Source organism: Hylobates moloch, unplaced genomic scaffold (assembly GCF_009828535.3).
Source record: "Hylobates moloch isolate HMO894 unplaced genomic scaffold, HMol_V3 SCAFFOLD_1, whole genome shotgun sequence".
Lineage (NCBI taxonomy): Eukaryota > Metazoa > Chordata > Mammalia > Primates > Hylobatidae > Hylobates > Hylobates moloch.
In genome coordinates this window covers 232,130,338-232,143,805 of record NW_026652276.1, presented here as the reverse complement: position 1 = coordinate 232,143,805, position 13,468 = coordinate 232,130,338, and the positions used below count along the sequence as shown (strand labels likewise).

Genomic DNA, 13,468 nt, shown 5'->3' with positions numbered 1-13,468 from the left:
TGTGCAAGGGGTGGCCAGCCCGTCGCAATACTGTAAGAGTTGCTGTTACCAGCTTATGTGGTAGAAACACAAGCTAGAAGGTCAGAAGCAGCTAGAAGAGCATGACATCAAAAGAGACGTGGGTTAGAAGCTGCAAGACCAGGATTTGGTTCTGGCTGAGTCACGGCTCTACCATGTGGCTTTGAGCAACTTGCTTGAATCTCTGGACATCTGTTACCCCACCTGTAACACAAGGGCCTTGGAGAATTTCTGAGGCCATTTCCATCCTAACACCCTGTGACTGCCCAGTTCTCTGGGTTTAGGCGCCCGCAGCAGGCCTGGGCCTGTTGGGAACAGAAGCTGACAGGCACTGCTTGGCAGGGTGCTGGGGCGGGTGGTATAATTGCTGTTCTGGGTCTAGCAGTGGCCTGGGGATGAGGCCAAGCTGCCCTGCAGGTCAAAGGGCCAGGGGAGGAGCAGATAGGGGGGTGAGAAGTGAGGAGGGAGGGAATCACCACATCCTTGTGGTAATAAAGAGATGTGATGTTCTGTGTTCTTAACTCCATGCGTATTTCTGGGCACAAAGTACAGAGAGTGGTCAGAGGGCTTCAGCCAGGAGAGGAGGACAGATGGTACCCCTTGCTCCACGCTTCTGGTGACACCTCTTCAGGCTGGGTACAGCAGCTCATGCCTGTAATCTCAACACTCTGGGAGGCCAAGGCGGGTATATCCCTTGAGCCCAGGAGCTCAAGACCAGCCTGGACAACATGGGAAAACTCCATCTCTACTAAAAATAGAAAAATTAGCCTGGCGTGGTGGTGCACACCTGTAATCCCATCTACCTGGGAGGCTGAGGCATGAGACTTGCTTGAACCCGGAAGGCGGCGGAGGTTGAAGTGAGCCAAGATTGCGCTACTACACTCTAGCCTGGGCGACAGAGTGAGACTCCATCTCAAAAAACAAACAAACAAACAAAAAAAACAGGCCGGGCACGGTGGCTCACGCCTGTAATCCCAACACTTTGGGAAGGCAAGGTAGGTGGATCATGAGGTCAGGAGTTTGAGACCAGCCTGGCCAACATGGTGAAACCCTATCTCTACTAAAAATGCAAAAATTAGCCAGGCGTGGTGGCGCGCCTGTAATCTCAGCTACTCGGAGGCTGAGGCAGGAGAATCACTTGAACCCAGGAGGCGGAGGTTGCAGTGAGCTGAGATCGTAGCACTGCATTCCAGCCTGGGCGACAGAGCAAGACTCTGTCTCAGGGGAAAAAACAAACAAAGTACATTTTATTCTATGTGTGTGTGAATCATTGAGACACAGGCTTCACGCAACCATGAGATGCATTCTTATTGTAATTCAGTTTTTGGTGGTTGTGCAATCCACTAAATTGATTTCGTAATCCACTGACAAGTTGGGACTGTCAGTGTGAAGAGCCGTGGCCAGATGCTGCAGGAGCGGCCGGCTCACCCCGGGATGGAAGTGAGGAGACAAATGAAAGCTCCTCTGTTCACCACGCTCAGCGTGGGAAGCCCTGGCTTGCTTTTTAAGTCTGTGGTATTTCCTTCTTCCTCTGAACTCCCTGGACCTTTTGATCTATAATGTGCCTGGCACAGAGCAGGTGGGTGAAACAAGACGGAGTGGAAGGAACCCTTGGGCACCCGTAGAAAGTGCTGGGGAAGAATCTTTTGATGTGTGGCTCTGTAAATATGGACAGCTGAGATTCTGGAAGCACTGAGGTGGAAGCCTTTGCAGGCCTCAGCTCTGGGCCAAAGCCCAAAGCCACGTCTTGGGTAGCTGTTTGGGAGCAGAAATGAGGTCTCTGAGCCCTCGTTCAGAGGTGTCCTCTCTCACACAAAGTCCTCCTACGGAGGGGAGGGTGTGTCACAGCCAGCCAGCAACTTCGTGACCTTACAAAAATGTCCCCAGGGTGCCCAATTTTATTGTAGTTCATGGTGTCCCTCCTGCAGTTTGTCTTCAAGCACTAACCAAAACCGCTGGGTGTGTACCTGGCGGGGAGCACCAGGCGGCGGCGGGTGGAGGGGATGGCAAGAAGCTGACTGGGAGGGAAGCCTCAGATCTGACCAAGGCCATTTGGGCCTCTGCGGCAGAGGTCAGGCCGGGGCCATCTCACTTTCCCCTCGTGGCTGGTTTTTTCCTCTCTGAAGTCTGGGCGGCCGATGACTGGAGGGTGTGGCTGCAGCTGGCTGGCCGGGCCGGGTGTGGGGCCTCGGGGCCTTTCCCTTGAGTCGGTAGTGCCCACGGAGGGCTCTATGCTGGTATTGGCTGGTGGTTTGGCATTTTATTTGTGAGCCAATAAAACCTCCCCAGAACCCCAGAGCTGGCCTTTTCACACCCTGTCTTGGTAGAATCATAATGTCAGAGCTGAAGACAGCCCTAGAAATGAAGGGCTGTCCCTCTGTACAGGGGCTGGAGGTGGTGCATCAGGACGTCATTCCCTTATCCCGAGGCCTTGGTGTTTACTGGCCCCCAGGCCGTCCTCGGTCATTTACGCCCCAGCTTATGACCACTCTCCCAGTGTCAGCTCTGCAAAGGGGAAGGACAGAGGCTCGTGGAATCCAGCCCTGGGAGGAGCCGGTGACTCAGGGGTGAATAAGATGCGGTCCTTGCTGAGCTCCAACTGGGTGTGGCAGGAGACAGGCCCTCAGTGACAGGACAGGGTGACAAGATGCCATGACAGACACTTGCGCGACTGTTACCCAGCATGTGAAGGCAAGAGGATTGGCCCACTCTGCTGCCAAGGCTCAGAGATGAGGCTAGAAGGTGATCGTGGTGCTTTTCTAAACCTGTGATTGCCCTTCACATACTGTGAATGTTCCCTGACAGTCAAAGGAGGGCATTTGGCAGTTTCCTGTTGTTCTCTAAGCACTGCCAGGACAACGGCCCTTCACATCCGTCTTTGTCCTCTCATCCAGCTGGGGCCTGTGGGTGTCTCACTGGGGCCTGGGCAAAGTGAGGGCTCCATGGTGTGGACAGAGAGCCATAGTGTGGGCGAAGAGCCCACCCGATGGCTGAGCGGACCCCATCCATCTACGCAGCGAAGGCTAAGAGCTTCCAAACAGTGGCCTGCTTTTACCCCGGACTCTCCCCGTGTCTGTCCCCACCAGCTCGGGTGAGGGGGCCTAGGGCTCTGTGTTAGGAGGGGTCTCCAGGGAAGGAGAACCAAGACGAGAGATCCAAGAATATAGAGCTCCTATTTTCCTTAATATACATATATTAAGAAAAATATGTATATTAAGGAGATATAATCACATAATATATTAACTATATATCATATATATAACATGATTATATATACATATTATCATATATATAACATGATTATATATACATATTATCATATATAACATGATTATATATACATATTATCATATATATAACATGATTATATATACATATTATCATATATAACATGATTATATATACATATTATCATATATATAACATGATTATATATACATATCATATATATAACATGATTATATATACATATCATATATAACATGATTATATATACATATCATATATATAACATGATTATATATGCATATTATCATATATATAACATGATTATATATACATATTATCATATATATAACATGATTATATATACATATTATCATACATATATATGAGATTTTCTTGAAAGAATTGGCTCATGCGTTGGTTGAACTGGAAAGTCCCAAATCCACTGGGCAGACGGACTAGAACCTCAGGCAGTCGATGCTGCAGTCGTGAAGCAGAATTTCCCCTTCCAGAACCCTCTGTTTTCCCTCTTCAGGCCTGCTGCGGACTGGGGGAGGCCCACCCACATCATTCAGCATGATCTGCTTCACTTCAAGTCACTGCCTGTAGATAGTATCCACGTCTGCAAATACGCCCACGGCAGCCACCTGCTTGGTATTTGATGGAATCAGTGGGTGCTATGGCCTCGCCAGGCTGACACATCAAATTAACCGTTACCGACTCCACGATGGGATGTGGTCAGTGGAGCCCAACGCTCCCTGTCCCATAATGTCCCCTCCCTGCCCCCTGGCTGGGGCCTGGGGTGCCACCTGTGGAGACCGCAGCTACTCCGGATGGAGGTGGCAACCTGCAGCCCAGGCCACACCCTTGGAAGGGAGCTGGGAGGCTGCCTGCTGCTGGTCCTCCGGGAGATGGCTGCACAGACCATGCAAATGCGCCCCAACACCTGCATGTCCTGGGGCCTCCCGGGTACTTGCCTCCTTCCTCATGAACTGTGAGCTGACCCAGACTCCTGTAGCCTCCACCCAACCTGCCCCTCTAGGTGCTGTCCCTACCCCCCACTCTCCCACCTTCTGGGGGATCTCAGACAGGCTGGAAGAAGACTAGTATGTGTGGTTAGCAGAGGCTGGACTCAACCTGGCCTGGGAACAGCTGCCTGTAAGAGGCTGCCCTGGGGCCCTGAACTAGGAAGGGGCTCTCAGGAATCCCACAGCACAAGCCCCTGCGGTCAGGACGGTCAGGATGGCCACCCCCAGCTGGTCGGAAGAGGCACCGTTGGCCCCTGCAGAGCATCCTCCGCCACAACGTGAGGAGGCCAGTGGGGTCCCTCCAAGCTTCCATGGAGCTCTGGTCAAGTAAAGGCTGCCCGGGGTGGGCAAGGAAAGGCTCGGCTGCCCTTTGCACAAGGAGAGAGCCAGAGACTCTGGCAGCAGCCACGCTGTGATCCTCTTTAGAACTGCCTTGCACAAGTCATGAATCATCTTGGCTTTCACCTTGGGAACGGGATAAAGACAGCTCTCTAATTATAAGGGGGGCAGCCAGTGTCTTTGCAGAAGCCTCTGAAACCCGATCTCAGGCCTTTGTTGAGTGTGAGCAACTGCCCTGGCTTCCGCGGGAGCCCCACGAGGGGCCTGGCTGCCCCGGTGATGATGCCTTTGTCGCTCCCCACGGCCTTCATCATCAGGCGCCAGTGTGCCCTCGGCCAGCGGCCCTTGCCATCCCCAGTGCCATGGGGGCTCACACTGCGGGAACGGACTTTGATCACGTCCTCTGGTCTGGTTTCCCACCAGCCCGTGATAAGAAGGATGATGGCCTCATTTTACACACTGGAAAGTGGAAGTTTCTGGATTTGAAAGGGCGTGCTCCACATCAGGCGTGAATGCAGAACTGCGGGGAGGGTCAAGGTCTCCTGGGCACTCCGGGCCAGGGATTCTGCAGCTACTTGGTTTTGAGCAAAAAGAGTTTCATGTCTGGTGCTGATATGGAGCTAGGGAAGCCCCGGGTGGTCTCGGGCCAGACGAGGAACTGGGAATACAGTGGAGCAGGGGACTTCCTCAAAGCCAGGGGAGGCTCAGGCTGCCAGGCCAGGGTCCTTGGCCTTGGGGGGCGGGGAAGGGGAGCCATGAGGCAGCTGTGGGAACCAGGACCACCAGGTGAGGGAGCCGGGGAGGAAGGGTGGCCGCAGGAGTGAAAAACAGTTGGATTTTTCTTTTGACATCAGGAAGTTGCTCAGGCTGCAGTGAGAAACTACGGTGTCCTCTGTGGAAAGCAAATAGCTCTGGAACTTCTCTGAGCATGGAGCTTAGGCCTTCCCGGATTTGGCCACTGGCCCTCCCCTGCTGCCTAGTTCCAGTGATTCAATATTTGTTCCTTATTTTTCTGAGAGTGGTTATATAACATGAATGTTTTTCAAAGGCTCCAACTGACCTGGCTCTGGTCACCTCCTGCCGCCCATCAGTACCAAGAATTGCCCATTTGGTGGTTTTGGGGATTGTGCAAGGCCGGCCTGTCCAGAGACACCTCCCCTGTGCCTCCCAGCAGAGGGGCCTGCCAAGGCCGTCACCACTTGGGGCGAGCTCCAGGCCACAGTCACCACTCAGCCATGGTCAGAGCCTATGAGCCACTCCCCGGGCAGTGACTGAGAGCAGGCAAGGTGGGCAGGACGGGATCCAGGTGGGAACCACGGGCCTCGGGCCTGTAGCTGGAGATGCCACATGCAGCTTTCCTGGGGTCACTGAGTGTCTGATAGAACCCGCCCAGCGCTTGATCCCACAGCCCAGGCCCTTAGGATTGAGGGAGCTGAACAATCAGTTGAGAAACCTTAAGGGTTAGAACCTAAGAAGCATATCAAGACACATGTTAAGATGGAAAGGCAGAAATGCCGCTGGGTCCTGGCCGTCTCACCTAGATAGCATTATGAAGGCAGAGGAAGCTCCTTCCTTCCCCCGCGTGCACGCCCCAAGACTCCGTCCAAACACCCTGTGGCTCTGAGAGCAGCGGAGAGTCTTTGGTCGTTTGAGAGTAGGAGGAAATTATTTTGATGATGAAGATAGGAGATGAGAACATGCATCTTATTCAGAATCTAATGGGAATCCTTTACAATGTTCCTGATCTCGCCTATTGTTGTCCACTTCAGTGGGTAAAAACAGAGAACATGCGAGCTAAAAGGCATCTTCACCGGTTCTCTAGTTCAACCCTCTCATTTGACAGATGAAAAGCCAAAGTCCAGACATGCCCAAGATTCCCCAGATCGCAAATCACAGAGCTGGGGCTCCTGCTCAGCCCCAGCTCCCTCCCTGCTGCAGGCTGTGTTCTTGTGGGCCTGAGGGACACGGGGGCGTGACTATGCCAGGGAGGGACCCTGGCCTCAGCGGACGCACGGCCCAGCAGCTCCAGATGGTGCTCTCTGTGCTGGGGTCTGCTCAGCAGGAGCGGAGAATGCAAATCATTCTCGATGTGTTGCTTCCTCGGTCGGAATCAAACAGGAATGTTGTATCGTGACCCTGATATTTTAAACCTCGAGTTTGCCCTGAGGTGGGGGCCATCGTGGGCCCCTGCCACTGGCAGCCTTTCTATTTGTGCTGTATTTGCACTCTTGTCTGTCTTTCTGGGGTATCCCAGCTGCATCAACAAAGGAGCTCTGTAAGACAAAACATCAGAAACGCTGGAAGTTCGGAACTGCATCTGATTGATACACACTTAGCACCTGCTGTCAGGGCTAAGATGTGAGTAAAACCGCCCCCATCCTTCAAGAATACACAAATTAGTTGATTGCAAACATTAGAAAGTCTATTATCCTATGGGGAAATACTGGGATAAGTAGCGGGCCGGGGCAGGAGGAGCTGTATATTACTCCAAAGTGTGGATACTGCAAGAACGTGAAGTGATTGCATTTGGTGGTGGGATTTTTTAGACTTTCCTGTTCCTTGAAACACCAGCTTGAGTACTTTTAGTTAAGAAGAACTTGAAGAGAAAGTTAGTATGGTAAGCTGCCTGGGGAATGAATCATAGGACTATACAAATCCTTATGTATCCTTCCTTCCTTTCCCTGAGGTCGCACTGTGCCAAGGATACTTGTTTTAGGAAGAAAAGCTCTCTTTTTATAGCCTCTGATACCAAATTGTTTTTCTGTTACTGGAACTGAACCACTCCAAGGAGGTGGTAGAGTTTCATAGAAAGAGTTCTGAGCTAGGAGCAGGTGGACCTGGTTACAGGACATGCTTGCTACTGTCTGATTCTCTGGCACTGGGCAAATGACTTAACCTCTCTGACCCTCAGTATCTTCATCTATGGTCGGGGATGATACCACTTTTCTTTCCTACTTGTATGGGTTGCTGTAAGGACCAAATGAGGCAACAGTTGGGAGATTTCAGAAAGACATACTAATGTCAGATTAATGATGGCTCTGTTGTTAGTACTTCATGTTTTTTATGATAGACTTTTGGCTTTTGCCTGGATTTCTAAGGCAGCGAGATGGATGAATGAGTTGCTTTTAAGGTCAGGTTACATCTCAGGAATTCTCTCAAGATTTGGGACTTTTCTCTTTGGTCCTGATGCTTTCCTGACAGGTGACGTTATCAGTCCAAATCCTGAAAATTCACTTTTTTATCTCCAACACATGTGGTCAAGGTCTAACTTACATTTTGTGCAGCGATGAAAATCAGAGTGCTAAAGCTGTCTCTTGGCAGAAATCAGGACTTCAGCATCTCTTGGTGCCTCAGTGTTGCCCCCTAAATGTCCTCCCAGTCCTGTGAGGGCCTGAGTGGCTGGCGGACAGGAAGAGGAAATGAGGGACTGGACTGGGGGTAGAGACCGGTGGTGGGGAAGGCCCAAAGCTCTGACAGGAGTTTTAAATTTAGAAATCACGGGAATGGGGCAAATCCAGGAGCCTGGGCCTTCCGGCATGTCATCTAAGACGCCAGGTCCTAAGTATTCTACAAGCCAAGACTCTAGTTGCCATAGTTGCCGTTAGAGATTTTCCCACACCGGCCCCAAGATGTGTGATGTTTCCTGGTGAGCTCTGGAGATGAGAGCCAAGATTAGAATACTGGGACTTGCTGAGAGGTGGGATTGGGGGTGGGGAGCCTTCCAGCAAAGCCTGCCATCTGTGCCAGGGAACTTCCCTGTCGGGCTGCATGACCAGGCAGGCACACACACCTGAGTCCAGCAGCCACACAGCAGGCCACAATGTCCGGCTTGACTTGATGCTTTCATACTCACTCCGGCCCAAGACACCTGCGTGGGACCTGCCTCCACCACTCCGGGCAGCCGCCTGGGGCCCACGGGCAGCCTGAGCTAGCAGCAAGCCCCGCATCCGGCCCTCAGCTCTGTTGCACCATCTGGACGTGAGTCCCTTTGGACCTCCTCGGTCTCAGTCGTTAGAGCAGGATGCTGCTTAGGGTTGCGTGAGGATTTGTGATAAAGCTTCTGCATGTGGAAACTGCTGTTGCCGAACGAATGTTAGAGGGTAATGAGAATTTGAAACCAGAGAGGAATGTGCTCATTAAAATGGGCAATAAGAGACCCACCCTGGTCCCTCGTCACTTCCTAGTGAATTGCAACTGCTTGTGGCCTGATCGTTCACTGGCCCAGCGGCACGGACTCTGCGGCCCCCATGCTTGCTGCAGGCGCAAGAGGGTGCTTGGTTGGGGAGTTAATTCAAACACATCTGGAACCTGCTGCCTGCCGGGTACAGTATGAAGCCAAGAATAGAGAGGTGGGTAGCTTTCCTCTTGCCAGGGATGGATTCAAAGTCTAGTTAGAGAAATAAACTGATAGATGAGTATAATACGGGGTTATCAGTCTGGTAATAAAGGTGTATCTAAAGTACTGTGGGACACAGTCTAGAATAATTAATAAGAGATAATTAATTCTGTCTGAGGGTGACTCTCAGCCAGAGAGTGTATTTGAATTAGGCTTTGCAGGACACATAGGAGTTTACTTTGTGAGCCAGGATTTGGAGGCACAGGGCAGGAAGAGCAAGAGGAAGGAAAGAGAGCTCAGAGGAAGGAAAGGGCTTGGGGTATTTGGTGAATGGCACCAGGGTGATTCCTGCATTGCTATGGGCTGGGCTCCATGCTAGGGGCTGGGGATGGGACCCTGGAGCTGTCCCTGAGTGGCTGAAGCGAAGTGAGAGCAGTTCACAGGAGGAATGGATGGTAGCCATGAACACAAGTGTCTGAGGAGCTAAGACAGCGTTCCAGGTGGGATGTCCATGGATGCATAGCTGTGTTTGGAAAATGACAAACCCTCTGCCTGGGCTGTTGCTAAAAGGAGGAGACCGGAACAGAGAACATCAGAAATAAGGCTGTGGAGGTCAGTTCATCTATGGGGCTTGGGTTGCAGCTTGCAGGGCCGGCTGGGAGCTCCTGTGTCTGAGACTCCTGAGACTCCTCCACGGGAGGCATGCAGCTCTCCCTCTGGGCTGTGGTAGAATTTCCAAATGCCCTCGCTGTACCGCAGGCCAATGCATTCTACCCATGCTCCCCAGGTGATGTCAATGTGCAGCCAGAGCTGAGAACTTTGGAGATAAACACCACCAGAAAGGCTGAGTCTGGAATCTGCACATCTGAGATCTCACCAGCACGGAGATCTCTCAGTCAGCCAGGCCTGGAAGCCATTGCTAAGGTGATGGTAGAGTGGCTGGGGCCTTAGCAGGGGGCTGATGTGATGAGGCTCACCCTTTCAGGGGTTGCTCTTTAAGCAGAGACTTGGAGCACAGATCCAAACAGGGAAGGCTGAACAATTTGGACAATAATTAGGTGGCCCAAGAGGGAACTGGGTGAGAGTGGGTATAGGCCTGGACACCCAGGGCAAGGACGTGGAAGAAGGGAATGGGTTAAAAAAAGGTTAAGTGCACAGAACACTACAGAAGGAAATGAAAGATGGAAATGAAAGAAGACACAAATAAATGAAAACACATCGTATGTTTATGGATTGGGAGGCAATATTGTTAAGAGGTCAGGACTACTCAAAGTGCTCTACAGGTTCAGTGCAATCCCTATCAAAATCCCAATGGCATTGTTTTCCAAAAATAGAATAATTAGTCTATCCTAAAATTCACGTGGAATCTTAAGGGACCCTAAATAGGCAAAATAATCTTGAAAAAAAGAAGAACAAAGTTGGAGGTCTCACATTACCCAATTTTAAACTTACTATAAGGTCACAATAATCAAAACAGTGTGATACTACCATAAAAGACAGACATATAGACCAATGGAATGGAATGGAGAGCCTAGAAATAAACTCTCAGAGATAGAGTCAAATGACTTTCCACAGTCATGCCGTGACTATTCAACGGGAAGAGGACCATCTTTTCAACAGGTGGTGCTGGGAAAACTGACTATCTACACGTAAAAGAATGAAATTGCACCCTTATGTTTATACCATATACAAAAATCTACATAGATCAAAGACCTAAATATAAGAGCTCTTAGAAGAAAACATAGGGGAAAAGCTTCATGACACTGAATTTGGCAGTGATTTCTTGAATACAACAGCAAAAGCACAGGCAACAAAAGGAAAATTAGATAAATCAGGCTTCTGTACATCAAAGGACACAGTCAGTAAAAAGGCAACCCACGGAATGGGGGAAAATATTTGCAAGTCATGTATCTGAAAAGGGGTTAATAACCAGACTATATAAACAATTCCTACGAGTGAACCACAATCAACCCAATTAAAAAATGGGCAAAGGAATTGAATAGACATTTCTCCAAACAAGATAGACAAATGGCCTGAATAGACATTTCTCCAAAGATGATAGACAAATGGCCGATAAGCAGATGAAAAGATATTCGACATCACTAACTATCCAAGAAATGCAAATCAAAACCACAATGAGATACCAGCTCACGCCCACTTAAGATGGCTATCATAGAAAACAAAGACCAAAGATAACAAGTGTGGGTGAGGATGTGGAGAAATTGAAACCCTGTGTACTGTGGGTGGGAAAGTAAAATGGGGTGGCTGCTGCAGAAAACAGTTTAGCAGCTCCTCAAAAAATTGACAGTAGGATGACCTGATGTCCAGCATTTCCACTTCTGGGGATAACTGAAAAGAATTGAAAGCAGGGTCCTGAAGAGATATTTGTACACCTATTATATTGGTTTGCTAGGCTACCATAGCAAAGCACTACAGATTAGGTGGGGTGGCTTAAACAACAGACATGTGTTTTCTCATGATTCTGGAGGCTAGAAGTCTAAGATAAAAGTGTCGGCAGGGTTGGTTTTTCTGGGGCCCCTCTCTTTGGGTTGGTGGCTGTCTTCTCCCTGTGTCTCCATGTGTGGTCTCTGTCTCGTAGGTGCCTGTGTCCTAATCTCCTCCTGGAAGGACACCAGTCATACTGGACTAGGGCCCACCTTAATGACCTCATTTTAAATTAATTGCCTCTTTAAAGAACCTATCTCCAAATACAGTCACATTCTGAAGTCCTGGGGGTCAGGACTTCAACATATAGATTTTTTTTGGTGGGAAGGGAGACACAATTCATACCATAACACTCATACTTACAGCAGCGTTATTCACAATAGTCAAAAGGTAGAAGCAACCCAAATGTCCATCAACTGATGAATGCATAAGCAGAATGTGGTCTACTCATACAATGGAATATTATTCAGCCTTCAAAAGGAAGGGAACTGTGGCACACACTACCACGTGGAGGAGCCTTGAAGACATTACGCTAAGTGGAGTCAGACAGTCACAAATACTGTCTGATTCTACTTATATGAGGTACCTAGAGTGGTCAGATTCAAAGAGATAGGAAGTAGGAGGGTGGTTGCCAAGCACTAGGGGGAGGGGAGGAGGAGTTAGTGTTTGATGGGGACAGCATTTCAGTTTGAGAAGATGGAAAGGTTCTAGAGATGACGGTGGTGACGGCTACACAGCAATGTCAATGTGCTTCATGCCACCAAACCGCACACTTAAAATGGTTGAGATGGCAAATTTTATGTTATGTGTATTTTACCACAACTAAAAACTTTAAAATAAAAAAGAAAGGTTAGGGATGCAGCTGTGCTCGATTTGAGGATGACTGGGTGGGTTTCTGCCTGGTGTGGAGGCGTTCATAAGGCAAGATTCAAGAGGAAGAAGGGGCAGGGCTGCTTCAGACATAATAAGTGTGTGGTGAGCTACTTTGCCCCAATCTGTTTGAGACTCTATTTTGGCCACGATATCATTAGACTCTGCTAATAGTTTTGCCTGAGCCGCCACCCCAGTGTCACCCTCCCTATCCCTGTCCCATCATCTTCCCAGGCAGACACATGTCCCTGGACCCATGTTCTGTGCTGTGGGGTAAAATCATGTCCATCAGCAGAATAGCCTGAGACAGGCTCTCCTCCCTCCACCCTTTCTGCCTGCCTTCCTGTCTCCTTTAGTCCCAGCCATTTCTTCTTTCCTCCTTCCCTGGGGTGATGGGAGGTCATGGCTGCTACTGGAAGTTTGACTGCACGTTCTGGAAGCGAATGTGCATGGTGGTCAGGGGCTTTGGGGGCTGGGTGTAGCTAACCCATCTATGTCCCTTCTTCATGGTGGATTTGGAGGATAAGGACTCAGGAAGGGGGAGGTGACACCCACGTAGAGTTCCATGCAGCTCCTGGGCCCGAGGGCCACTGTCACTGACCACGTGCTCTCTGTCCACCCTAGGACCTGAGCTCCTTCGCCATGCCGCTCCTGGACGGAGACCTGGAGGGTTCTGGAAAGCATTCCTCTCGAAAGGTAAGGCCTCCTTTTCGGAAGTTTGAGGTGCCACGGAGGCAGGCAGCGCCTGAGCCCACTTCCACCTGTGTGTTCACCCGCATGCCCGCTTGCACACCTGGCCGTAGCCGAGCCCATCCTGCGACAGCTCACCTCACGTGGCCAATCCTGGCGTATCGGCTGGGCTATCCAACTGGAGAGCCTCCTGGGCTTCACTCCTTTTTCTTCTCGCGTGGCACTGACTGTGGCCCACTAGACCCCCCCTAACGTGGACAGAGGCAGTGGAGGAAGATGAGCAATGAGCTAAGCCCGGTGGAAGGTATCAGTCACTGCCGACCATCTGTGGTCTTTGGGCTGAGTTCGACTGGCAGGACTTTGCCCTGCTGCCCACCAGCGCCTACCCCCAGCGCTGGGCTCTCTCCTTCCACCTCGTGTTGCACCCTCTCCACACGCCTTCTTCTCTCCTTCCACTTTTCCTTTCCTGTCTTTAGCTCCTCGCTGTCCCTCCCGCACTGGTGAATTTCCCTCCCAT

General features: G+C 50.4%; 1 protein-coding gene across 6 annotated transcripts in view; it reads left to right on the top strand.

Annotated features, from left to right (window-relative positions):
- The window catches only part of PRKAG2 (protein kinase AMP-activated non-catalytic subunit gamma 2), a 333,499-nt gene that overhangs the window by 81,585 nt on the left and 238,446 nt on the right, over positions 1–13,468 (top strand). For all 6 annotated transcript variants that reach the window (XM_032762260.2, XM_032762259.2, XM_058428208.1 and 3 more), the window contains exon 2: positions 12,886–12,957. In XM_032762260.2, coding sequence (XP_032618151.1) covers positions 12,886–12,957 — 72 coding nt within the window. The remainder of the gene's footprint in view (positions 1–12,885; positions 12,958–13,468) is intronic.